The sequence below is a fragment of the Maniola hyperantus genome, chromosome 10, assembly GCF_902806685.2.
Source record: "Maniola hyperantus chromosome 10, iAphHyp1.2, whole genome shotgun sequence".
Taxonomy (NCBI): domain Eukaryota; kingdom Metazoa; phylum Arthropoda; class Insecta; order Lepidoptera; family Nymphalidae; genus Maniola; species Maniola hyperantus.
The window spans coordinates 12251439-12277328 of NC_048545.1; the positions used below are offsets into that span (position 1 = coordinate 12251439).

The following is a 25890-nucleotide window of genomic DNA, read 5'->3' on the forward strand; positions in this document are numbered from 1 at the left end:
ATTATCATCATCAATCTTGCCCTTTCGGCAGTTTTTATATTTGAAATCTATCAAAACATTCCTCATTTAAATCTTTAACTAATAACATGGCGTTTGAAAAATCAACCCATACCATACGGCATAGAGACTATCAACAATCTAACTAGCATCATGAGCTGCAATAATCTCTGGCTGCAGGTAATTACTAAGATTTCTAGATCTTCGTCATTGGGTTTTATGATGCTAAATTAATTCCTAAGATTTCCAAAAATAATTGGAGGAAAGGGTAAAATAAAATGACAACAACAATTTCAAATTACTTTTTATCAATTGCCTGTATTTATAACATTTTAATGATTAATTTAATTACTGAAGGTGGAACATTCGATGTTACAAACTAAGATCTATCAATGGTAAGTAGGTACATAGATATATAAATAGGTATAAAGTCTATGAGATATCAATTGACTAGTAATAGACTTAGTGACACAATAGGTACAATTTTATAATCGTTATTACAATTACAATAATTGGCACATTTATTTAAAGTAAATTACTTAAATAAAAATATAATACAAATGACAATGATATTATACGCCTCATTCACACGAAGATAGTTTTGTGGCGAAAAGTAATACGCTGCTAAAGGCAAACGATAAATCTTTAGACAGTTTCTAAACCTTTGGTTCGAAACTATGAGCAAATAGTTTCTTGCGAGATTTTTTTTTAATAGATATAGCGAGCAAACTAACAGGCAGGTCACCTGATGTTAAGTGATTACCGCCGCCCATGAACATTTGCACCAGAGGAACTGCCGATGCATTCCTGGCCTTTTAGAAATTTGTTGGTCCGCCCCTTGAATAACCCCATCTTGTAATCTAATGGGAACACCGCCGATGGGAGTTGATTCCACAGTTTGCATGTGTGTTGAAAGAAGGATCTGGTACAACGGACGGTCGAAGTGCACCAGACACCCAGATGGTGAGGGTGAAATTGCTTACGGTGGCGCGCGGTGCGGTTGTAGAAAAATGAGGGTGGAATGAGGTCGAAAAGCTCTTCAGAGCACTCCCCATTATAAAGCGATAGAACACGCATAGAGAGCTAACGTCTCTAGCGTCTCTAGATTGGATGTCGACTACGTCTATGGATGCTAACACTCACGTTTTCTCGCTGTTCCGTGGTAGAATGGTGAAGGAGGAACAAGATTTTGGAGTTCCTGAGCATATTCCAAAATATTTTTCCGATAAAAGGCCGATACGTTTTGTTTTACGACGGTGTTGTAGACTCAGCAATTTCGCCTGAGTTAGAGAATGACTAATTTTTATTTTATTTTATTCAGATACAAGTTAGCCCTTGACTGCAATCTCACCTGGTGGTAAATGATGATGCAGCCTAAGATGGAAGCAGGCTAACCTGGGAGGGGTATGGCAGTTTTTATTAAACCTACACCCCTTTGGTTTTTACCCGGCATCGTTCCGGAACGCTTAATCGCTTGGCGGCACGGTTCTGCCGGTAGGGTGGTAACTAGCCACAGCCGAAGCCTCCCACCAGAAATCTACTTCTTTTTGGAACCACCTCCTTTTTGGAAGTCGGTTAAAAAGAAAGTTATTGCATTTCTTTATTTATGTTCAAACAAAAATCAAAAACTTTTAACAGTCCAGATTAAGTGATTATTCCCTATAACGTACAATATTAGATATCTAACTATTGAATTAGTTTACGCGAAGACCAAATTTTTCTAGTCCAAGGTAAAATTACCTATCTACCTACTTCACCTTAGTGACAAGAAACTCTCTTCATATAAATGAGGCTTAATAAAATACTTAATAGCTAGTGACATAGATTTAGTATGAAAGGATGGAAACAAAACATTGTCCACATCTTTAGAGGTATGGTGTGCGACGTGAATATGATAGTTTGTTTTAGTTGATGTTGACTCCATGACGTTGCGCCCCTCATCTCCTGGCGTAAGCCAACCAGGCTGGTATATCCGGCTTCTGTAAAAAAAAGTATTATTTAATCATTTGCCTGGTGGGAGGCCTCGGCCGTGGCTAGTTAGACCACCCTACCAGCAAAGCCGTGCCGCCAAGCGATTTAGCGTTCCGGTAGGATGCCGTGTAGAAACCAAAGGTTTAATAAAAACTGCCATACTCCTTCCAGGTCAGCCCGCTCCCACCTTAGACTGCATCGTCACTTACCATCAGGTGAGGGATTGCAGTCAAGGGCTAACTTGTATCTGATTAAATAAATAAATAAAAAAAATTAGATTCAACTGCAAAACAAAGCTAGAAGCTGATAGGTTAGGACGTCCGATTTATAATCGGAGGTCGGGGGTTCGATCCCGAGCACGCACCGCTAACTTTCGGTTTTTTTTTTTACAAAACAACTATTTTCAAGAAACAAAAAAAAGATAGGTAAACCATTCTCTAAAATTATAACTTTATTTGAGGTAAAAATGAACAAGTTTATGGTTAATAATCCTACGTAAGTTAATCGCAAAAGTTTAAATAGTTTTTGTGTTTTCCATCCTCTTGAGACGTCGAGGGATCGAAAGTCGAAATTAATAAAGCCAATCTAAATATCTAATATATTATATCACAATAACCTATGGGAATGCGTGTTACGCAAAGTAATTACAGGTTTTTAATCATTTTTTTTGTGAAATTATACATATCTATTTGTTCTGGTTTTAAGAAATATAGAGTCACTAGAAGTAGACTTTTTATTTTTACTAACTTACTGGACATAATTGTTTTATTAGTAGGTAGGTACCTACCCTGTAGTCTACCTATTTTGACATAATAATCTTAATATCAAACTTATTTCTATTATTATTGTTTTTTTTGGTAAGAATTTATTAATAATGAATAATAATAATATGTGAATAATGAGAAATTGTATTAGTAATATAGATTGTGTTACAATACTAATTTCCTATTATTTTATTTTATGCATTGTAATTTTTGATTTATCGTGCAAAATGTCGAAAAATACAACTGCAGTACGGAACCCTCGGTGCGCGAGTCTGACTCTCACTTGACCGGTTTTTTAACAAGCATTTAACAGAATTGCTTAGCAACTAATCAATATCTGATTACAGATAGGATTAATCACAATTTTGGCAGCTAGTAACTGGATCAATCATCTTTAACAAAATCTAACTTGGTCTGGCCAAGCAGAAGTAAAATGTTTAATATGGGTGTAGTAGTAAATTCACTCGTTTCAAAGCAAGCTAGCTTTGTAAGAGAAGCGAACCGATTCTAACAATATTAGTCACAATTTAATTTAACGATACGCAAGGAAATAATTCAGTTAACTATTACCGATGAAAACCCGTTAATGACTTTAACGTAATGTTATGTAAATTGCGACCTACGAGTACTTTTTTTTTTTTAAATCGTTATAGGCGCACGCTTGACCACGATCACACCTGATGGGAAGTGATGATGTGGCCTAAGATGTAACGCATTTGCCTAGAAGGTGCCTATTCACTCTTGTTTTAAAGATACCCGGATTATAATTGACAGGAAACACTGATCTACCAGCTATTCGTGATTTTATTAAAACTTAGTAGTACCTACTAATAAATCCAATATGTCAGCCCGTTACCTTTTCATGGTTTTAGGGTTCCTGTCTCCAGAAAAAATTTGGGGTGACCATGTTTTTCGGGGAAAACACAAGAAGCTTATAACTTCGTAAATTTTCATTAAATATTTTTGAAATTTTGTACATAGGTAGGTATTCTTATCCATCTCATCTTATCCAACTTACAAAATAAGATGAGATGGACAAAAAAGGTGACTGAGTGGGTTCCAAGAAACAGAAAAAGGAAAAGAGGACGACAAAGAAAGAGATGGCGGGATATTTTTGCCCAAAATGTAGGACCGGACTGGATGAGGAAAGCTCGAGATAGGGAGCTTTGGAGAGATTTGGGGGAGGCCTACGCCATTGAGGTGACTAATGCGTGAGTGAATATATTATAAGGGACTTAAATATAACATATAAACATAAATTTTGACATTAAAAAGTAATTTTATTATGGCGATGTATGAGTTAATATATAACTGATATATTTTTATGAATTGATATTGTTTCAAATACGACGAATTTATGATCAAAAATGATGTAAAAATTTAAAAAATATTGTAATAGGAGATATCATTGGAATTAACGCATTAGACAATAAAGGCTTAAAAAAAGGTATCTTCTTCTTCTTCTTCTTTTCTTTATGTTAAAAATATTTGACACGTGTTTAGGTTTTTATGTATGTTAAGAATGTTAAGTACCTATGCATGTGGAAGGAAAAAAGAGGAGAGGACGACCAAAGAAAAGGTGGATGGATTGCGTGAAAGAGGATAATATGCGTGAAAAAGAAGTGGATAATACGTTGACGAATGACAGGAATGAGTGGAAGAAGAAGACATGTTGTGCCGACCCCACGTAGCGTGGGATAAGGTAAGGAAGAAGAAGAAGTTTAGGTTTTTTGCGTTAACTAAAAGTAACGTTGTATACTTATTGTAATATCATCGGGTCGGGTATAAATAGACACTGACTTTGTTAATAAGTACCTAAGTAATAAAAATCTTGGTAAGCCAGCGCAAAAAGCCAGCGTTCCAGACACACATTATGCCACTAAATAAAATGTCATAATAGCTATCATAAGCATAATCCTGGCGTATCTAAATGGCAGACGGAACGCAATATTGCAATATAGAGCCGCATATTGTGGTCGCTCAATAGCGCATAAGCGATTTATGAATCCCTTTTCATATGCAACATAATGCAATATCCAATGAACGGTTGTCGTGAAGAAGGATTTCTCTAGCCACCTGACGCTACGTCCTACAACTTAGCTCAACGGTTAAGGAGCGGACTGAATCCCGAAAAGTCGGAGGTTCAAACCCCAGCCTTGCACTATTGTCGTACCTAATCCTAGCACAGGCTTACGCTTAGTTGGAGGGGAAAGGGGAATATTGGTCATAATTAACATATATTAATATTCTTTTTAAGAAAAACTCTGTGTAGTACCCACTTACCTAGTAGGTATTTTTTATTTTACTTCAAGACCCGTAGACTGTGATAACATTATCTTAAGTGACGATGCGAAAAAAGCAGCGATAGCCAAGTGGTCAAGACTTCAGCCTCCTATCCGTTAGATCCGGGGTCGATCCCGGGCATACTTTTCGAAGCTATACCCGTTTTAAGCAGTTAAAGATCACTTGTTTTAACATTAACAGTGAAAGAAAACATTGTGTGGAAATGTGCATGCGCATGAGAGTTTTCCATTATATTCTCAAACGTGTGTGAAGTACAGTTCCAGGCCCAGAAGCTAGGTACATACCTATTAAAACTAGCTAATGCCTGCGACTTCGTCCGCATGGATTTCATAAATTTCAAACCCCTATTTTACCTCCTCACGGGTTGAATTTTCAGAAATCCTTTCTTAGCGGATGTCTACATCGTGCTTGCCAAATTTCGGCCCGATCCGTCCATTAGTTTGAGCTGTGCGTTGATAGATCAGTCAGTCAGTCACCTTTTCCTTTTAATACATTTAGAGGATGGTTTCGAAGATCCGTTTCGAATAAACAGATGTTCCATAGTTAGAAAATATTGGTCATAAATGTGTTCATTAATATCAAAGATAGTAATTTGTATTCAGTCGATGTCATTTTAGTCCATCGTTACAATAATAATTATAATACAATAATATTACTATACTGGTCAGGTAGCTACGAAACGTCTCTTGGTTATTGCCACTACTAAAAGATACACGCAACTTCGTCCGTGTGGATGAAGGTTTTTAAAAATCTAATAGGATTAAGTACTCTGTCAGTATTGGTGTACAATAGGATGTTGCTGCTATGTAATGCTGGATTATTTTATGTACTTAAAGGAAACCAATCTAAACAGTTCACTAGTCGTTTAATTATTATTACTTAATCGATAATTGCAAAAATATTGTTCGAATAACACATTATCTAACACAACCTAACCATGGATATATTATTTTAATTCTGCAATTGTCACTCGAACTAAAACTAAAGCAGTCTAAAGGAGATATTTTTATTTAACAAATGACACCAATTTGGAACTTGTAGTAACGGTTCATCAATTTCTGGACCCAACGATGTACCTATGGTTGGTCCGAGATAGTCGGTCTCCTTTCAGTTAAATCGGTTTAGTCACGTCACAAGTCGTGAAGGAGTACCTAACTAAAATCTAAACTTTCACAGTTATTATTAGGATTCACAGTCTTCACAACTTCACAGTTATTAGGATTGCACTTAGCGATGTTATTACCAATATCAAACTCAATCCTGCATAAGTAGGATTTTATTATCTAACTAAATTGTGTGCACAGAACTCTAAAAAGTTAATTAAAGCCTCAGGCTTTTGGAAGTTATAAATGTATCTACCTGCCTACTCACTTACATAAGTTTGTTAAAGACTGCAAATAGGCAAACAATATAAAGCTCATAACTAGGTATTCGACTGTTAGTAGAGTGATGATGAAAGCATAACGTTGTAAAGTAATTCCTTATTTTGATGTTGTGAAAAATTTACATCGCTTTCACAGTTTTATAGCTGAGTGTACTTTAGAAAATGAACTTCTTTGATCCGAAAAAATAGTCCTTAATTTTCGGGCGTTTGTGTTATGCAAAGTTGATGTAATTCTAAAAGTAACTTGGAAAAACAGTTTCCTTGTAAAAAAATCTAAATAAAATTTTATGTCTGATTTATTTCTAGAGACACCAACAGTTATTTGAAGTTAGACGGTCGAATTGGGCATATTTACGTTGACTTAAAAAAGTTTAAGACTACACAAATTTCAAACCCCTATTTCACCCCCTTAGGGCTTGATTTTTCAAAAATGCATTCTTAGCGGATGCCTACATCATTATAGCTATGTGCATGCCAAATTTCGACCCGATCAGTCCAGTAGTTTAAGCTGTGCGTTGACAGATCATTCAGTCAGTTAGTCACCTTTTCCTTTTATCTATATAGATTACGTTGACTTAAAAAAATTAAGACTACACAAATTTCAAACCCCTATTTCACCCCCTTAGGGGATTGAATTTTCAAAAATGCTTTCTTAGCTGATGCCTACATCATAATAGCTATCTGCATGCCAAATTTCAACTCGATCCGTCCAGTAGTTTGAGCTGTGTGTTGATTGATGTGTGGTAGATCAGTCAGTCTACAGTCAGGACCACCTTTTCCTTTTATATATTTAGATTTTGGAAACGGGGCTTCCACCAAGATTATATGCCATACTTACTTCAAGATCCTTGGCCCAGTTCGACGTGGCATCGGAGCGTTTGCCGTATCTGTTAACAAGGAGATTTAAATTAATCGCTGATTATTAATTAAAACATGAAACCGTTTGTGAAAACTGCATTTTAATTCACTAAAAGTTAGAGGTGAAGGGCTACATATTATCACGGTAATCAGTAGGTTACCCAGCAGCGACTGTGATAAAACTGACGGTAAAACAGAGCGTAGCGAAACCAATAATTAATATATGGTTAAAACGTATCGTTTCATGGGCATCTTAAATCTTTTTTTAAATTCAAATACTAGTTAGCCCTTGACTGCAATCTCACCTAGTGGTAAGTGATGATGCAGTCTAAGATGGAAGCACTACCCTGAAAGGGTATGACAGTTTTTATTAAACTCAAAACCCTTTGGCTTACACGATATCATACCAGAACCCTAAATCGCTTGGCGGCAATCCTTTGCGCGGTGGTCTCTAGCCACGGCCGAAGCCCACCAGACCAGAACAGAGATCTAACCTGAAACTAACCTGAATTGCAGTAACAACTACCAATAAATGTAACTTATTCTGTCTACCAATTAAAATATGCTGTTTATTCACCTATAAATGAAGCTCAAAGACAGTTTTCAAACATCTCGTAGAAACACCCGTTAGCGAACGGTAAATAGTTTTAATTAGTGAACCGATGCAGTTTGCATCGATTAAATGTTTTACTTCGAATACTTGATACATTGTTTGAATATGTTCTAATTGGTGTTGCTTCCATGTGTACAAAACTTCTATAATTAATTTATCTACTTTTAGATTTTAATTGGTGTCAGTTTTCTTTTGCGTAATGTCTATAAACTTTACTTTAAAATCAAAATCAATAAATTTATGTTTTAAAATTGATCTTCTTTATATTATGCGCTTTTACGACACGTTCAAAAAATGTATAACAGTGACGTGACACTAACTTAATTTATATCGATAGTAATTTTACTTTCTTTGTGGATATCCTAGAGTTTAAGGTTTTAGACAGATGTTCGATCTATCAGGATAATGTTGCTAATTTTGTTGCTCACAATCTGTAACCTGAACTAACTTGGCAGGTTTAAATCCTTGTCCTTATGTACAGGTAGCATTATGAAAAGGATAGTAATACATATGTACATTTATAGATTGTGTAATAGAATTAGCCACAGTTAATCAATTTGTTAAGCTGGGCGGGAAATTAATATGATCTCAAATCCTATGTGTACTGATATTCACGTGATGACTACGATACGAAAAAGCAGTTTTGTCTTACTTTATGAACTAACGTAGCTGCAACACTGCTATCGCGTGGCACAATGCTAATTTAAATGTATCCTATTGTTCCTAATTTCAATCATTTTTAATCGCGGCCTAACAAACAAAATGTATTAGAAAACTGGGGTATTAATTACATTTGTGGAAATATCGATATCGTACCTTGGTCGATTGTGGTAGGAGTAAATGCGGTCTAGTTTCTGCAGCTGCAGGAGCCGCACCGCGCGATCTAACGAGCCCGGGCTGAAGTCGCCGTCCGAAACGTCGCGGCGGTCAATCCTGCCAATATATCGGTATATCGATATGATATGCGTTCACAACACTACGGGACCAAGGTACGATATGATAAGTTTTATTCACAACACTACGGGACCAAGACGATACTGATTTTAAGGGTAGTCAACCAATTTTTAATGGTTCGGCGAATAGACAAGATTATGATTTGTACATGTTTTTTTTTTTAATCTCTAAAATTTCCTTAAAAACCTAAATATCCTTATGTAACAACCTCTCATGATTGACAAAATGAGCTTTACTTAACAAATAGCTTTTGTCCAAAAATTATTTTAATTGACCAACGCGAGCGTAGAAAATAATTCAATGAAATAAAATCCAAAATGAAAAATAAAATATCAAAATTATATATTTTTATTGTAGAACCATAATGACGGCTTTACAAAACAAATAAGAGCACGCAAAAAATAGAACGAATCTGCACAACTTCTTAGAAATATCATCGTATAGGTACATTATAATATACTTATCGTATCTACGCGACAGCTCGAGATAGCAATCGGGGAGGAAACGCCCCGCACACCCGCACAGGCCCTGCGCTAACCCGGTGCGGGCGAGCGCAGGTGACGTGACGACCTCATACCGTGATTGCTATCTCGACCTGTCGCGAACTACACCTACTTAAAAATGTTTGATATACATTCATTAAAAGTATAAATAGGAAGCTTATAAATAAAACTTTACATAGTTTCCGTCACGCAATGCTTAACTAGGTAATTAGCAATATAAGTTGTTTGCTTGTTCAAACTCCAATCCAATCTTATCTAACGTGTACGCAAATTGCAAAGCCGTCAGTAATCACGATACTGTTATACCTATTTATCGGTGATTATGTGTCGCTCGTTAGTGTAGCACATGACGGATTTATTAAATGAAGTACAAAGGCACCTACTTAATCTACATTGGTACTACAGGGCCGTCTAAGTATATACATAGAGTCCGTACAAAATGAGAACTCAATCGCTCTGCGGAAACGCTGTTTTGCATTTGCATTTTATACACGAGTCAGCGACGCATCTCAATCTTTTTACAGCTGTATCACTGCAAAAGGTCGCTATGGACGCTATGGATGTTGCCCCTAAAAAAATGCAAAAACTTGCAAAATTATAAAGAGTTGTAGGTCTACAATTTTGTTCTCTTTAGTAATTTTTCGTCACGTTTTCTAATACATGTTTTTCAATATAGTTAAAAAAAGTTTTGTAGATGATATTTGCCATATAGTTTAGCTGAATAATTTATCATTGCAAAATTTTTATTGCTTTTAAATAAACTAATGCAATACCCAATTTGATATTTGCAGTAAGTAGATACAATTACTCGATAAACCAATATCTCGTAATAAATAAAATGTTTAGACTACTTTGCATTTTACTGTTGTTTGAGATAAATAGCCTCCATCGTCCGCTAAGATATATGAAAGAAAAGAAATGATAAAAAATTACGAAAACAACAGAAATTTCGTCACATCGTCTAACAGATGGTTGTAGCACGCGTCTCAATTCTCCCCGTTTATTATGGCGTCACGAAGGCTCGTTTATATTCTAGTCCCTGTGGTTTCAACTATGTACCTACTATTCATTGATGAATCCATTTTGTCAATATTAATAAAAATAAGCAAAAAAGTAGGTATGTACATACATGAGTAAAGGTTATTTTATTAAGTACTAGCCTGCCTGATATCCTGCACAATTTCATCCGCGTGGATTTAGAATTTTTTGAAATCAGTGGGAACTTTTTGATTTTCTGGTACATAAAAATAAAAATAGCCGATGTCTATCTCCCGGATTCAAGCTATCTCTGTACCAAACGTCAAAATCAGTTACACAGATGAGGCTTTAAAAATCCCCTGGGATAAAAAATAGCCCATTTCCGTCGTCCATTTAATTAAACCCGTTATTATGTTTATGCTTTTATTTATAAAAGTAAGTAGGTAGGTATGTGGAATAATTAATTTCTGCCTCGTATCTACCTACCTCGTGTAAGAAGCTGTAATCTTTGCTTAAGTGCAATAGCATCCGCCACTCACGGAAATTGCGATAAGCACATCGTTGGGATCAAAAGATATTGAATGGGTTGGTACTTTCGATCACTACCATTATAAAACAACAAAAATAATCTCTACCCTCTTTTAATTACATACATGTACCCTCTTTTAATTCATCATCATCATCATGATCAACCCATCGCTGGCTCACTACAAAGCACGGGTCTCCTCTCAGAATGAGAAGGGTTTTGGCCATAGTCTACCACGCTGGCCATGTGCAGATTGATAGACTGCATACACCTTTGAGGACATTCTGGAGAACTCTCAGGTATGCAGGTTTCCTCACGATGTTTTCCTTCGCCGTTAGAGAAAGTGATATTTAATTACTTGAAACGCACATGACTCCGAAAAGTTAGAGGTGCGTGCCCGGAATCGAACCCCCCACCTCTGATTAGAAGGTGGAAGTCCTAACACACTTTCACACTATCACAGCTTTTCTTTACATACCATAGACCTCTTTTAATTACATACCATAAATAGAGGTTAAGACGTCAGACTCCTATTAGAGGGGTCCGGGGTTTGATCTCGGACAGGCACCTCTAACTTTTCGGAGTTAAGAACGTTTTAAGCAATTTAAATATCATTTAACGGCACAGGAAAACATCATGAGGAAACCTGCGTGCCTGAGAGTTCTCCAAAAAGTTCTCAAAGTTGTGTGAAGTGTGTGGCCAATTATTGATGATAATAATTATAAATTACCTATCTTACAATATTATTATGGTACTTATTATAATACTAGCTGATGCTCTTTCATCTCCCGAGATAAAAAGTAGCCAATGTCACTCTTCAGGTCTTTAACAATACCCATGCAAAAAATCACGACCATCCGTTGCTCCGTTGCGACGTGATTACAAACCAACAAACTAACAAACCAATAAACCAACAAACAAACACACTTTCGCATTTATAATATGGGTACTGATGGTATTATTTGCAACTTTCTACGTAAAACATGGTGCTTATTTTTCACATCGATTAATTTGGTATTCCATACGCATTTCCAAGATATTCTTTACAAAGGAACGCTTCAGTTTTTTAAGCATTCACTGAAAGTTTGAAAAGCTTGCTATTAAAACGTTAGCGTCGGTTCAAGGCATTGGCTACAAAATGAAATTGTGAATTCTAAATTAATGGTCACGTCTTTTAGAGATCGATGGGAAAGAGAGAAGATGTCTGTCTATCAGTCTATTTTTATGTATATTTTTTCCGCTAAATTTTTCCGGCTTGTTTTGGTTTTATAGATCCTGTGGAAATTTCTTAAAATTAGAGACAACTACTTTACATTCAAAATCTCGCTACACTAGAAGCTAGGCTAGTAAATCTACGCACTAGAGACAGTTGTTTGTTTGAGCTATAATTTGGGTCTGTCAATTTCTTTTCTTCTTCTTATTTTTTTTTAAAATTCCGTGGGAACTATTTGATTATGTGGGATAAAAAGTTGCCCTTCCTGGTCAGAATCTATCTCTGCAATGCAATGCAATCAAATAACAGACGCCCACGTATTCATACCTACATGTGTATTTAATTTTTTTCAATAATCCCGTGAAATCTTTGAATTTTAGGGACAAAAAATAACTCGGTCCTTGGTATGCAAGCTATCTCTGTAGCAAATTTCACCAAAATTACTTAACGGATAGGTCGTGAAAAGCTAGCAGACAGGCAGACACACTTTCGCGTTCTACCGTTAAGGGTCATTTCGCTATATTAGAAGTACTTTAAATTGTTCCTTTTTCTTCTTTTTCTCGTATTGATCGGCACAAAAAATTGTGTGTGCATTAACCGCTATTTCTTATAGCTTACGCCAGCTGTAGAAAGTACGATAAATTCGTCACGTAAGAAACATTTTGTAATAACGTGTTTCACCATTAGTAAGCTCTAAGCGATTTGAATATAAAATTGCGTTAGAAAAAGTCTTTAACGGTGAAATAGCATTCTTAGTAATCTCGACTCTAGTATCATAAGGTCGGATGTGGATTTTTGCTACTTTTCAGGAGAGCCAAAACAAAAATGCTAGGGAAATCGGGTCATAATTTCTTAACTACTAGAGATACAATTTCAGTTGTTTTTGTAATATTTAACACTTAACTGTACCTATCATTAACCATTATTAGAAATACTTTATCATTAATAAATAAAATATAAACTCACAATTTCTTCAAAATGGACGATATGCGACTTTATGCTGGTAATATTCGTAACTGTGCTAAAAAATTGTGTGCATAAGTTGTAAACCGACTTTATGGCTGCAATTTTTACTATTACAAATTTGAAATAAAAGTCGGATCTATTACTTAATATTTCATAATACGTCTTAACTGATTATACATAAGTAATATTCGGACAAAAGATCACAGTAGTTATCTCACAAAAATTATTTAGGAGTTTTGTGAGATAGCAACAATGTACCTATCTGATTTTTCTGAAACTGATTAGTTAGATCTGAAACATAATAATTGCATTCGCCCGATAGTCTGACCATTGCATCCGTGTAAACCTTGTGACTTCTGAATGAATGAAAATAACATTTACAAATTTACAAATAAAGCCCATTAATTTAAAAACAACGGCCAAAAATTGGAAAAAAAAATTACAAAGTAATTAGAAACCTACAGTGGGCCAAACATTTTTTGTGGAATTGCATACATGACGGTTACATCAATATAGAAATCTAAAACATGCCAACATAGCCTGATTTTCCTTATAATGATTAGGTACGTAAAGTAAGAATGGAGGTCAGCAGGTGCCTACTGCAAAAGTTGGTTATATTTTAACGTGGATAATGGTTTCTCATTATGTCGTATATTGGGCGAAAGCGGGGAAGAATTTTAAGTTTACATGTACCTATAACATACTAATGAAATACAAAAAAGTCTTCTTTAAAGTAGTTTTTATAAAATAATAACACCCAGCATTATTGCATTAGTTGTAGCCAGGTAATATATTCCGAAATCTGAAAATCCCCGCCGTTTTTTTTTTTTTTTTTTGATATAACAAACGGTCCTGATATATCACCTTTGTAAAGGGATGTGGTCTTTAAAAATATGTTGTAGTGCCAAATCAAACTTATCAAAAAGTTTTGTTTCCTTCGCATGTTCTTGTAAACTGTGACCAATCTCTTAGTTTAGTAATTTGCATTGTTTTCAGCTGTTCCCTTTTTTTCTATTTGTGCATGGACATCTTACTCCACGTAGGTACATTTTGCATTTTAGCATAAAGCTTGTGATTTATTATCTTTTAGTGTGGTAATCCTTATAATAATCATAAGTAAGCCATAACGATTATCATGCTCCGATTATGACCGACACAATTATCAGACCACAAAGTCAATTCTTCAACAATTTCGAGGATACTTTGTTTCTTCTCTAGTAGATTAATGAAATAAGACAAGATACTGTTTTATTCCTTCCACTGCAGCTGATGTTTTCAGACCACATTAAAGTAGCAACACTGCTGGTAGCATCATGAATCGTTTTTAAGGTGCAGAAACTACGCAGGTATAAGGATTTACTGTTAGTCAAATCCGGCATTGCCACTTTTGTAATAAAAAAAATACTTTCTGCCTTCTTGAAAATTCCATTGCTTCTGTTTCGACTGTTCTTTTTAACAGATACTTATTTAAACTGTTTCTTTCGTGTTTTAGTTAAGTTTTTTTATTTTTTTACTTTCACTTTTATTAGTTGTTTAATTAATAAATTAATTTATACTACATTTATATTTAAATTAACATAATCTAAAGCTTCCTATAATTAGGTATGTTTCGTTAGAATCACTATCATCACAGATTGTAGGTGCCTTATAATTTCTGCTCTCGATTAATATCAAATTCGGTCGATTATAAGACGGGTAAAGAAGAAAAAAATTGATTAGGTACTCTAATTTTTTAAGGCTACCTTAAAAACTAGGGCAATAAATTTTTGAACTGATGATTTGAACTGTGATTCATAAAAAACACCATAAATGCACGGTTTTTTGCTTAGTGGGGTTCTATTATAATATATGTTTAGATTTCCATGGTGTGATTTTCGTGGTCCTAAAAGATTTTCTAGTCTACATTTTCAAAATGTCTTCAGCTTTATTCTGGCTCTTTTCTTTTTTCCCGCAGTTTAGTCCAAAATTTTGGTGAAATAGGATGGATCTCTTACCTATTAATCACATCAACTTTAATGTAGTCACAAACAAAAAGCTTTATTTCAACTTACTTCCATGAATTTTATTGCAAAATTATTTATATTACAAGGCAAAAAGTCTTAAATGATTCACAGTCCAAATATTAATACAAAAACTTCGAAGCATAACATCTGTTGTGATTTTACCTAACAAAATTATTACATATTTTAGAAGCAGAAGTGCGTAACTGCAGTACCAGCTAGTATTACAAATAAACTTATTTCGTAGCATAATGGTCGAACTCAAAATACATCTATCATTTTTCTCCATTGCTTTGGTGCATACATACGCAAGTCAAAAAATATAATTATGGTTCTCCAAATTTTTAGAATGTGTTCAGATACGACATTATGCATGTATTTATCTTTGCAACGAAAAGAGATAGAAATACTGGTGTCAGCTTGGCAGAAAGAGCCCGAAATGCTCATTACCTTTATGTAAAAAAGTGAGTTTGGTCGGAAGTACACATCCGACCTTATGATACTAGAGTCGAGAGTTATTAAGCTACAAAAAGTCAGTGCCATAGTAACTACCTACTGTTTTTCAGAAACTTACATTTTTTATTTCATCCTGCGATTTCGTTTGCGTTGGTTGTGAATATACTAAAAAATATACCTCCTATTTAAAAAAAACTTAATGTTTCACATTTAATTTTTTTTTTGACATATTTTTCATGATAGTAAAAATCACATCTCCATGCGCCAATCCCCATTTATTGTCTTAGAGAAAAAAATATACAGATTGCTACTTTGTATGAAGAAAAAGAAGATGTCCGTAGAGGATTAATTTCTAAATACAGATATTATAGTTATCCAAATGATGATTATATATTATATTGGTCAATAAAATTACATAAATAGTTTTAAAAAATCTGCTAAATTTTCATACTTATACTTAGGCACTAGTAAAGATTTGTAAGCCGTTGTTTTTATACGCAATAAGCTAAGCCGTAGTTAAGTTATGGTAGAGTAGAGTTTCTTTCAAACTTCACCTTAGTACCTGGAAAGTCGACAGGTGGTATAAAGAAATAAACAAATGACACCTGAGTTGCAACAGGAACTTCAAGAAAGTAGATTATAGTTCAAACAGTACTATTTCTCGTGTTCCAACTATAAGTATTAAAGTTTTAAAGGTAAAACTTTTATTATTTTCAAGAGCCCGGTGTTGAAAAAGAAACATAATTAAGTATATTCAGTAACAATACGACTTCCTTGAGAGGGCACTAGTAGGTACTTCCACACGCCACGGTCTTGCGCCGCCTGAATTGCGATTTGTTTGACGTCGCCTGTTCATCTATGGTGGGGGGTCTTCCAACGCTGCACTTTCCGGTGCAAGATTACCATTCTAGCACCTAGGGACTACAATGTCTATCGGTTTTTCCAACTAAATATATGTGCCATTGCCACTTCAGCTTCGCAACCTATTGAGCTATGTCGGTTACTCTGATTCCTTCTGGTTAATTTCTGATTTGACAATGTACATAAAGAAACTTCAAGCATGGCTCTCTCCATCTTATAGCGCAGCGTTGATTTTGTAGCACACAGCAGTAAATCACAATTTAATCACTTAAGCACTCAGGGAATGTCAGTTAGCACGTTAATTTTAGTTACCCTAATATACGTCTCTAAATCAAAATTATATAAAACAGCAGCTCTATGTAATTTAATTTTCTTAATGCTGAGAAGACGTTTTAAGTTTATTTTTAAGGTCTCTAAGATTGTTACTTTTCAGCGAAGGTAACTTGGAAAATCATAAATCTATCTCTTTATTTTAGAGACGGTATTTATTTTTATTATAAAAACATATAGCTAGTTCTAAGATGGAATCCTCCATATTTTCGCTTCACTGACATCTGTAAAAATACGAGTAATAATAACTAACCTTTAAAAAATATATTTTGTATTTCATTACATACTACTTAGATGATGCCCAAGAGGATTTCGATTTTTAGAAACCCCTGGAAACTCTTTGATTTTCCGGGATAAAAATTCCTATGCCTATGTCCTTCCCCGGGTTGCAAGCTATCTTTGCACCAAATTTCGTCGAATACGAATGAAAGGATGAGCCGTACTAGATGACGCCCGCGTGGATTTAGGTTGATTTTAAAATCTCATGGGAACTCTTTGATCTTCTGGGATAATGTAAATAATAATGTGATAAATAATAATTTTCTATGTCCTTCCCCGGGTTATAAGCTAGCTCTGTACCAAATTTTATCAAAATTGGTTAAACTGTTGGGTCGTGAAACCTAACAGACAGACAGACAGACATACAGACACACTTTCGCATTTATAATATTAGTATGGATTAAGTACGTACTTATGCTTTATTGCCTTTAGCTCCACATCCAAGATTCAAACTAGCAGACCTGCATCTCTGAAGTTTGAGGCCATTGGACGAGTGCTTTTACAAACTTAACTTACTACCTTATGGTCAACTGAAAACTCAACCGGTTACTTACACGTAACTTATATGCTCAAGGCTTGGAATAGAAATAACAAAGGCAGAGTAAACACAAAGGTCCCTTAATAATAATTAGAGGTCTGTCTCACTCGCAACTAGTCCCAATCCCAATCCCAATCCATCAGCCTGTTTGCGTCCACTGCTGGACATAGGCCTTTCCAAGAGCGCGCCAAATTGGCGCTGCTCATTAGAAGTAGTGCCCATACTGACCACGCTGGGCAGGCGGGTTGGTCAGCGCAGGGCTGTAGGCTATTTCGCACCAGTGACGCTGCTGCCCGTCTCTGTTTTGTATTATTTAAAGCCAAGCCATATGTAATGGTTATCCCGCCATTCTTCGGTCGTCATATCCTCGTCCGCTGATTCGCAGGGGGCACCACGTGCAGGTGAGGTTGACATTTGGGGTGCTAAGATGTTAGCGCACCCCCTTACCCCGCAACTAGTCACAAGTCAGTAATCTATCCGTGACGTTGCAGTGACAGGGGGCAAATGACAGTTCACGTCCGTGACTTTTGTGTGATGCCCGTGCATGCCCCTGGGAACTACGTTAATAGAAAAGCTGGCACTTAGAAACTGTGGTATTAACCGTAGGCGTGTTGTTTTGAATGGAGGGAGCCGCTGGATGGAAGCGGTGTAAGATCGTGTCATGTAGAAGTTCCTACAAAGGACCTGTGTCCAGAAGTGGACGTCCTTCGATTGACAATGATGATGATAATGAAACAAACTGACAGACTGTATACAGATCAACTGAACAAAATGAATGTACGGTTCGTGAAATCTAGTGCGTAGTGTATAAAATAGATCACTGTTATTTCTATATCTATGGAACCCGAATGACTAGGTATATTATTATGATCAAGGCTTAGAATAGAAATGACAAAGGTCCCTAAATAATTAGAATTTTGTCACATTCGCAACTGGTCACAAGTCAGTAATCTATCCGTGACGTTGCAGTGACAAGGGGCAAATTACAGTTCACATCCGTGACTTTTGTGTGATGCCCGTGCATGCCCCTGGGAACTACGTTAATAGAAAAGCTGGCACTTAGCAACTGTGGTATTAACCGTTTTACGGTGTAGGCGTGTTTTGTTGAATAAAGATAGGACCATTAGCGAGACCAATAAATAATCTATGGATAGGACTAAAATACAATTATTTTACTTGCTGTTACCCAAGACTTTTTCCGCTTAAAAGTGAGTTTTTAAAAAGTCTTTGATTTTTAGGGGATAGATAGCTATTTTATTTCCGTCACCGGGATATGACTTTCATCAAGATCGGTTTAGTGAGTCGTGAAAAGGTAATAAACTAATACCTATGAATAAATAGAGAGACACACTTTCATATTTATATTATAATAGCTTATGCTCGCGACTTCGTCCGCGTGGACTACACAAATTTCAAACCCCTATTTCACCCCCTTAGAGGTTGAATTTTCAAAAATCCTTTCTTAGCGGATGCCTACGTCATAAGAGCTATCTGCATTCCAAATTTCAGCCCGATCCGTCCAGTAGTTTGAGCTGTGCGTTGATAGATCAGTCAGTCAGTCAGTCAGTCAATCAATCAGTCAGTCAGTCAGTCACCTTTTCCTTTTATATATTTATAATAAGACTATGGATTTCTCTTCTTTCGATGGGATTTCCTGAAAACCAGGATTTATTAGCACACATCATCAAACTTTGCTATTTTATTTTTTATTTTATTTTATTTGGGACAGTAAACAATTGCATATTAAAAGTTAAAACTAGGTACGACTTAAATCTATATTTATATCTAATAAGTTTATCAATTTCATTCAGTCTGTCAATTTTCATTTCGGATCACAAAATTTAAGCCAGCCGTCAGGACTTTAAAATAATCCATACTAATATTATAAATGCGAAAGTGTGTTTGTCTGTCTGTCTGTCTGCTAGCTTTTCACGGCTCAACCGTTCAACCGATTTTGACGAAATTTGGTACAGAGATAGCTCGTATCCCGGGGAAGGACATATCCCACAGGAGTTTTAAAAACGTAAACCCACGCGGGTGAAGTCGCGACTCGCGAGCATCATCTAGTAATAATTATTTATAAAACTAAAGTTTGTAAACTGTTTTGAAGTCAAGTCGACCATTAAAAATTAAGAATTCTCCAATTTGATTTGATTTCAATTCTTTGTAACAAATTATGTATTCAATTCTTTGTAACAATTAATGTCACAAATTTGTAACAAATTTCAAGCCGGCAACGCATCGGCGGTTCCTCTGGGGCTGCAAATGTTCATGGGTCACCTGATGTTAAGTGATTACACTTAACATCAGGTGACCCGCCTGCTCGTTTGCTCGCTATATCTATTTAAAAAAATGCTTCTTAGTTATTTTTCCTCTATCCGGTTTTGATGTTGGTAAAAACTAAGTAAATAGGTATTACGTTTTCTTCTTCGTTTATTACATTTGAAGCCACAAGTGGTTGGAATTAGCTTTGCAACATCGAATAACAAAACCATTTACACTACGGAAGTGTTTCATAATGGAAACTTAGCTGTAGACTTTATACTCTACGCAAGACTATTATTATGTGATTTATGCTGTGAAGGTTTAATTTATTCAGTTTTGTCGTTTTTCTTATTGACAGAAGTTTTAGATTCTGGCGTAAGCTTTCGCGTAACGACGCCACGGTTCTTTTAAGGAGTACATTCGTGGCGCACTCCCAACAAATGTATGTTTCGCATTTTGTGTCATGTTCTGGAATACTAAGTAATACCTGTCTGTGTCTATGATTTTCCAGGTTTCCGTAAAGATGTGTAGTTTTAAAATTACGCAGGCTTAAAATTTACATGCAATTCTTTGAGCCCGTGTAGGTAACTTTAAAATCCAGTCAGCTTAAAAACACACATTCAATATAATAATATTCAAAAACTTGAGCTTATTCGAATGTAGCACGGGAAAAGCCACAGATAAAAGTTGGCTATGTAAGTAAGCTTTCAGGAAGCTTCGAGATGTCTTCTTGTCCAAAATTCTCAATGCTTGAAGACCAAAGTCTTCGAACAGTGCGTGATGCCAGTCATGACATTATCGATCGCTAACTATGGGCCTCGCAAGAAAACTAAGAGTCACTCAGCATACGATGGAGAGAGCTATGCTCGGAGTTTCTCTACTTGATCAAATGAAATGAGGAGATCCGTAGGAGAACTAGAGTAACCGATATAGCTCAACGGGTTGCGAAGCTGAAGTGGCAATGGGCAGGGCACATAGTTCGTAAAACCGTTAGGGTCCCAAAGTGCTGGAATGGCTACCTCGCACTAGGTGGACGGACGACATCAGACGAGTCGCAGGGAGCCGCTGCATTCAGGCAGCGCAAAACCGTGGCGTGTGGAAGTTCCTACAGGAGACCTATATCCAGCTGTGGACGTCTATCAGTTGATGATGATGATGATGATGATGATGTAAGTAAGCTTGGGAAAATAATATAACAGCAGTGGGTGAATATGGAACGTAATATGGAAGTTAAAACGTTAAAATAACACCTGTATTACTTAGCGATAATTAAAGGAAAATATAGGACGGCTTCGCGAACGCGTTTATGTTAAATAACGTCGCATTCAACCTCTATCTAATTTAAGACAAAGTCCTTAACAAAAGGTTCAAGTAGGTATAATTTTAGAAAAGATTACAGAGCAGTTTTTTTAGAAACTCGATATCGTCGATGTCAAACTGGGATCGAAATAATATTTTCACCTTGTACTAGATTTTGTCCTATATAATAATAATAATAAATAATCTTTATTTGATAAAAATTTACAAGGTATATATAAGTACATGACCCTGGTAGTAGCAATGCAAAGTTCCTGGCCCCCAAACTAGGATTCCCTGTGCTATGGGAAGCCAGTCTTTCGCCCGAATATAAATAGGTAGGTACAATTAATGTGAATAACTTACTTATAAATACCTACATAAACAGATTACAGTTAACAACTAAACATTAAAACAAATAAGTAGTTTTCTTATTAGATGTAGGTAGATATAAAAGAGAGACAAAAAAAAAAAAAACATTAATAGTCGATATTCCTGGCCCCCGAACTAGGATTCCCTGAGCTACGGGAAGCCAGTTGAATATACTTAGTTGTACTTAGAGGATAACAATATAATTTAGTTAATCTAATTCAAAAGATTTCGTTCATTCCTTCATAGAAGTAGGTAGGTAGCTGTTGAAACTATAGTGCCAGAGGTGAGCGGAGTGACGACTCCACGCACACAAAGTAAATGTGGTAGTATATGCAAAACATTGAGATGCTGGTGGATTGTTTAAGTGTATTTAATTTATTATATTTTTCATTATTTACATTATTTTATTTAGATATGTTATATTCCTGTATAGGTATTGCTATGTATACATGCGTAATTTAGTTCCGTTTTATGTTTTGTTATGCCTTAAGATGTTTTCCGTTTCCTCGTAGGATTTTTGGAGGAGCCAATTAGATAATAGTTTGCGACATGTATATTTAGATTTGCGTAATAGATTGAGTTGTTTGTTAGCGATTGTGTAGAGAAAAGGTGCTGTGTAGCGAAAGAATCTCTGAGCAAATGAAGTTTTTGTTATTGGTTTTGGCCACAGTATTGTACGTTTAGTTGATTGATTATTTGAGTTTTTGTCTAAGTTGTATTTATGAAGTACTTCTGTGGTTTGGTGAAACTTTAGAATAGTTTGTAAATAGTATTGCTGTCTGATTGTCAATATATAGTTTTCCGTATGTAGTTTATAAGTTGAATATCTACGAGGCTTGCCGAATAAAACCTTTAGAGACGCTCTCTGTACACATTCCAATTCTTTCAGAATGGTTTTTGCTGCACCTCCCCACGAGGTTATACAGTATGTGAGAACAGAGTTACATAATGCGAAGTAGACCATTTTTAAAACACTCTTGTTCTTCAAGAATTTGAGTTTTTTGAAGATATGAAGCAGTTTTCGGACCTTACTTTTTAGGGCTTGAATATGATGTTTCCAGTTTAGCTTTTGATCAATATATACACCGAGGTACTTGATCGTCTGTACTTTTTCAACAAAGGGACAGGAGCAACCAACAGCTTCAATGTAACAAGTAGTGCTGTGAAGTCTAATATTGAAATTGTTGGGAGGTTCCGTTTTTTTAGATATATGAAAAGCTATAAATTTTGTTTTAGGTGTATTTAATGTCATTAAATTTCTCTCGAGCCAGGTAGCTATGTTTTTAAGACCTATTTCTGTACTATTGTGAAGAGCTTCCCAGCCTTGTATACCCTCGATTTTGTCCGCTGGTATTTATTTTATTTGCTGAGTTTGTTATGGGCTCTTCAGACCTGGGCGCGTTTGGAACCCTCGTAGCTTTAGTTTTAAGTTCGTGTAATACCATCACCACTATAATATCATCTCACAAATGCAACAACCGACCATCAACTAAGACAACCGACCATCAAAAAGTTTAATTAATTAGGTTGGTACTTATTTTGAATAAAAAATTTGATCTGATTTGATTTGATTTGAAGAAAAGAAAATCCATTTCCAGCACACTACTCAGCACGGGTCTCTGAATGAAAGGCCGTCAGGCATCCAAATGCGGATTGGAACCGGATGGAATTGGATGCGGAACCTTTGAGAACATTATGGAGAACTCTGAGGCATGCAGGTTTCCTTACGTTTTCTTTCACTTTTCTTTCTAGTCTTTAAAGTACTTTATAGTAATTTAAGGCTTGAAAAAAATAATTGTGTAAATAAAATATGAACTCGGCATTAAAAAGATTAGCGGTGAGGGAACGAATGCCCGACTTGGATATTACCGGCGTGAGTAAATAAAAGATAAATAAAAAGCAAGCTAAACTAAGGCAAGTCAAATAGACTTTTAATTATTCAACGGAGCCCTATTTAATCATTTTTGCTACTCACACAAACTCTAAGTATAAAATACTTGAATATTTTGAAACAGTTTTATTTTCCTTACTTTCGTTTATTTGATTTCTTGCTACTGAACTTATGAAATTTTGGAATCGAAATACCCATGAAAAGACAACGTTATAGGTCTTCAATCCTGCAGTCTGCAATCCTATCATCTTTTCAATCCTGCAGTGATGGAAATAGGATAGCAGTTAAGGATATCATTAAAAAAATTATACTCAGGCGATACCTACATAATACCTACTACACTTTTGATTGAACTTGGTTTGAAAAAAGAAAAGAGCTCTCTCAACTAAGAACCTCATGAGGATACTTTAATATTGGCTAGCATCCAAAAGCGTCTCTATATTTATCTATCTCTGTGATCTACCCTCTGATGGCAAACCATGATAGGGGGTTATAATATTGATCTATATGTGATATATATACTATAATAGTACATATAGTTACGGAATTTACCTATTATAACACCATAATCCATAGATAATTCCCATCAAGTGCCATCAACATGATATCACTACATGTGAAGAACAATGCTTGATCTAAGTAGGTACTAGAAAAAATTAGAATAAGTATGCCTAGATTTTATCGTGATATATCACGATAAAATCTAGGTATACGATATACCTACCTATTATTATTACTAGGTACTAATATTGTGTTATAAGGAACTAACTTATGCCTGCGACTTCGCCCGCTGGACAGCACAAATGTCAGTTTGTGTTATCACCCCCTTAAGGGCTGAATTTTGAAAATCCTTTCTTAGCGGATGTCTACGTCATAATCTGCATGCAAAAACAACGCCTCCTCCATTAGAGCATTAAAGCCAACACGCCTCAAGCAGAAGCAACGCCGGAATAAACTGTATCATGTGTAGCACAAACCGAAAAAAGGTTCTAGCTCAGCATTATGCTGTATGCCTTGATACACAACAACATACAGCGCTGATTTTCAGCCAGGACCATGAACCGTTTGGAAGCCCGCTCTCGAAAATACCTATGTCTAGTGGACGCCGCAAGCTGTGGTTTGGATTGGATACATACCTCGGTCTAGCAGCTTGGGTATACAGGCGGTCCAGCTCCTGCAGCATGCGGAGTGCATCGGCCATGTCGTGAGGGCCTTCCTCCCTCGCCTCGGCTAGACACACCACGGCAACGACGACTGCGATGGCGACGACGATCCTCTTGCTCAACATTGTTTGTGCCTGGAGGACAACCACATAATATACATATTTAAGTAGTGCAAACTTGAAAACCCCGGCCAAGTGCGAGTCAGGCTCGCTCACCGAGGGTTCCGTAGTACAATCGCATTTTTTCGAAATTTTGCACGATAAATCAAAAACTATGTTTCATAAAAATAAATAAAAATCTGTTTTAGAATCCACACGTGAAGCCCTTTCATATGATATCCCATTTGATATAGTTATCTTACTTCGAAAATTGAAAATACTAATTATTAGTTTATGACCACAATTTAAATTTTTTTGTGTGATGTGACCCAAATTCAAAGTTTTCAGATTTTTCCCCTAAAGCCAGCTATAAGATCTACCTACCTGCCAAATTTCATGATTCTAGGTCAACGGGAAGTACCCTGTAGGTTTCTTGACAGCCAGACAGACAGACAGACATACAACAAAGTGATCCTATAAGGGTTCCTTTTTTTCTTTACGGAACCCTAAACACCTGACTTAGCGAATCACCTCGCAGAACAAAAAAAATTCATCTCGATACTTTTTTGTAGTATAAAATTTTGTACTGGATTTGTTTTGCTTAGGTACCTACCTACTGATTTTTCTTTCAAAGCTCTTTTATATAAAGCAAAATGCGAATATAGGTCATCAGGCATGCAGGTTTCCTCACGATGTTTTCCTTCACCGTTATAGCAAGTAATATTTAATTATGTAATTAAAACGCACATACTTCCGAAAAGTTAGAGGTGCGTGCCCGGGATCGAACCCACGACCTCCGATTAGAAGGCGGACGTCCTAACCACTAGGCTATCACTGCTTTTTGCAAATGCAAATATAGGTACCTACATATTATTATTTGTAAACTCAGAATGTGGAAATTGGTACAGGCGATCCCATAAAAATTCAAATATCAACTAATAAACCAAATGTTTGTATTTCCAAAAATAAACAGCTCTGCGTGCACCCACGCAAAATACTAATTTATATAACAAAAGCATTAACCTATGACCCATTTAACTAAAACCTCATAGATGATGCTTTATTGTCATTTCGAATGAACTATATTCATCTCGAATTAATATTATTATGAAGTTAATTTAGTAACACCAAGTGGTCAAGGCATCGGGCGCAAACCCAGAAGATGCAGGTTCGATTCCTACCGGTTACGCAATTTATAATACAATATAATAATACATATCAATATATATTTAAAATTATTTGGTAATTTTGAAGTGTAGTGAACACTATCATAAAAATTATAAAAAATATTCGGTACGGAACTTTAAATA

At 35.8% G+C, this 25890-nt stretch overlaps 1 protein-coding gene across 1 annotated transcript; it reads right to left on the reverse strand.

Annotated features, from left to right (window-relative positions):
• Positions 1–293: 293 nt before the first annotated feature.
• Positions 294–24607, reverse strand: LOC117985956 (uncharacterized). The gene is made up of 4 exons (XM_034972760.2): positions 24456–24607; positions 8708–8824; positions 7259–7307; positions 294–1976 (listed from the first exon to the last, which is right to left on the reverse strand). Exons 1-4 carry the CDS (start codon positions 24605–24607, stop codon positions 1935–1937), a joined length of 360 nt encoding a protein of 119 aa, XP_034828651.1. The 3' UTR covers positions 294–1934.
• Between the last annotated feature and the right edge of the window lie 1283 nt (positions 24608–25890).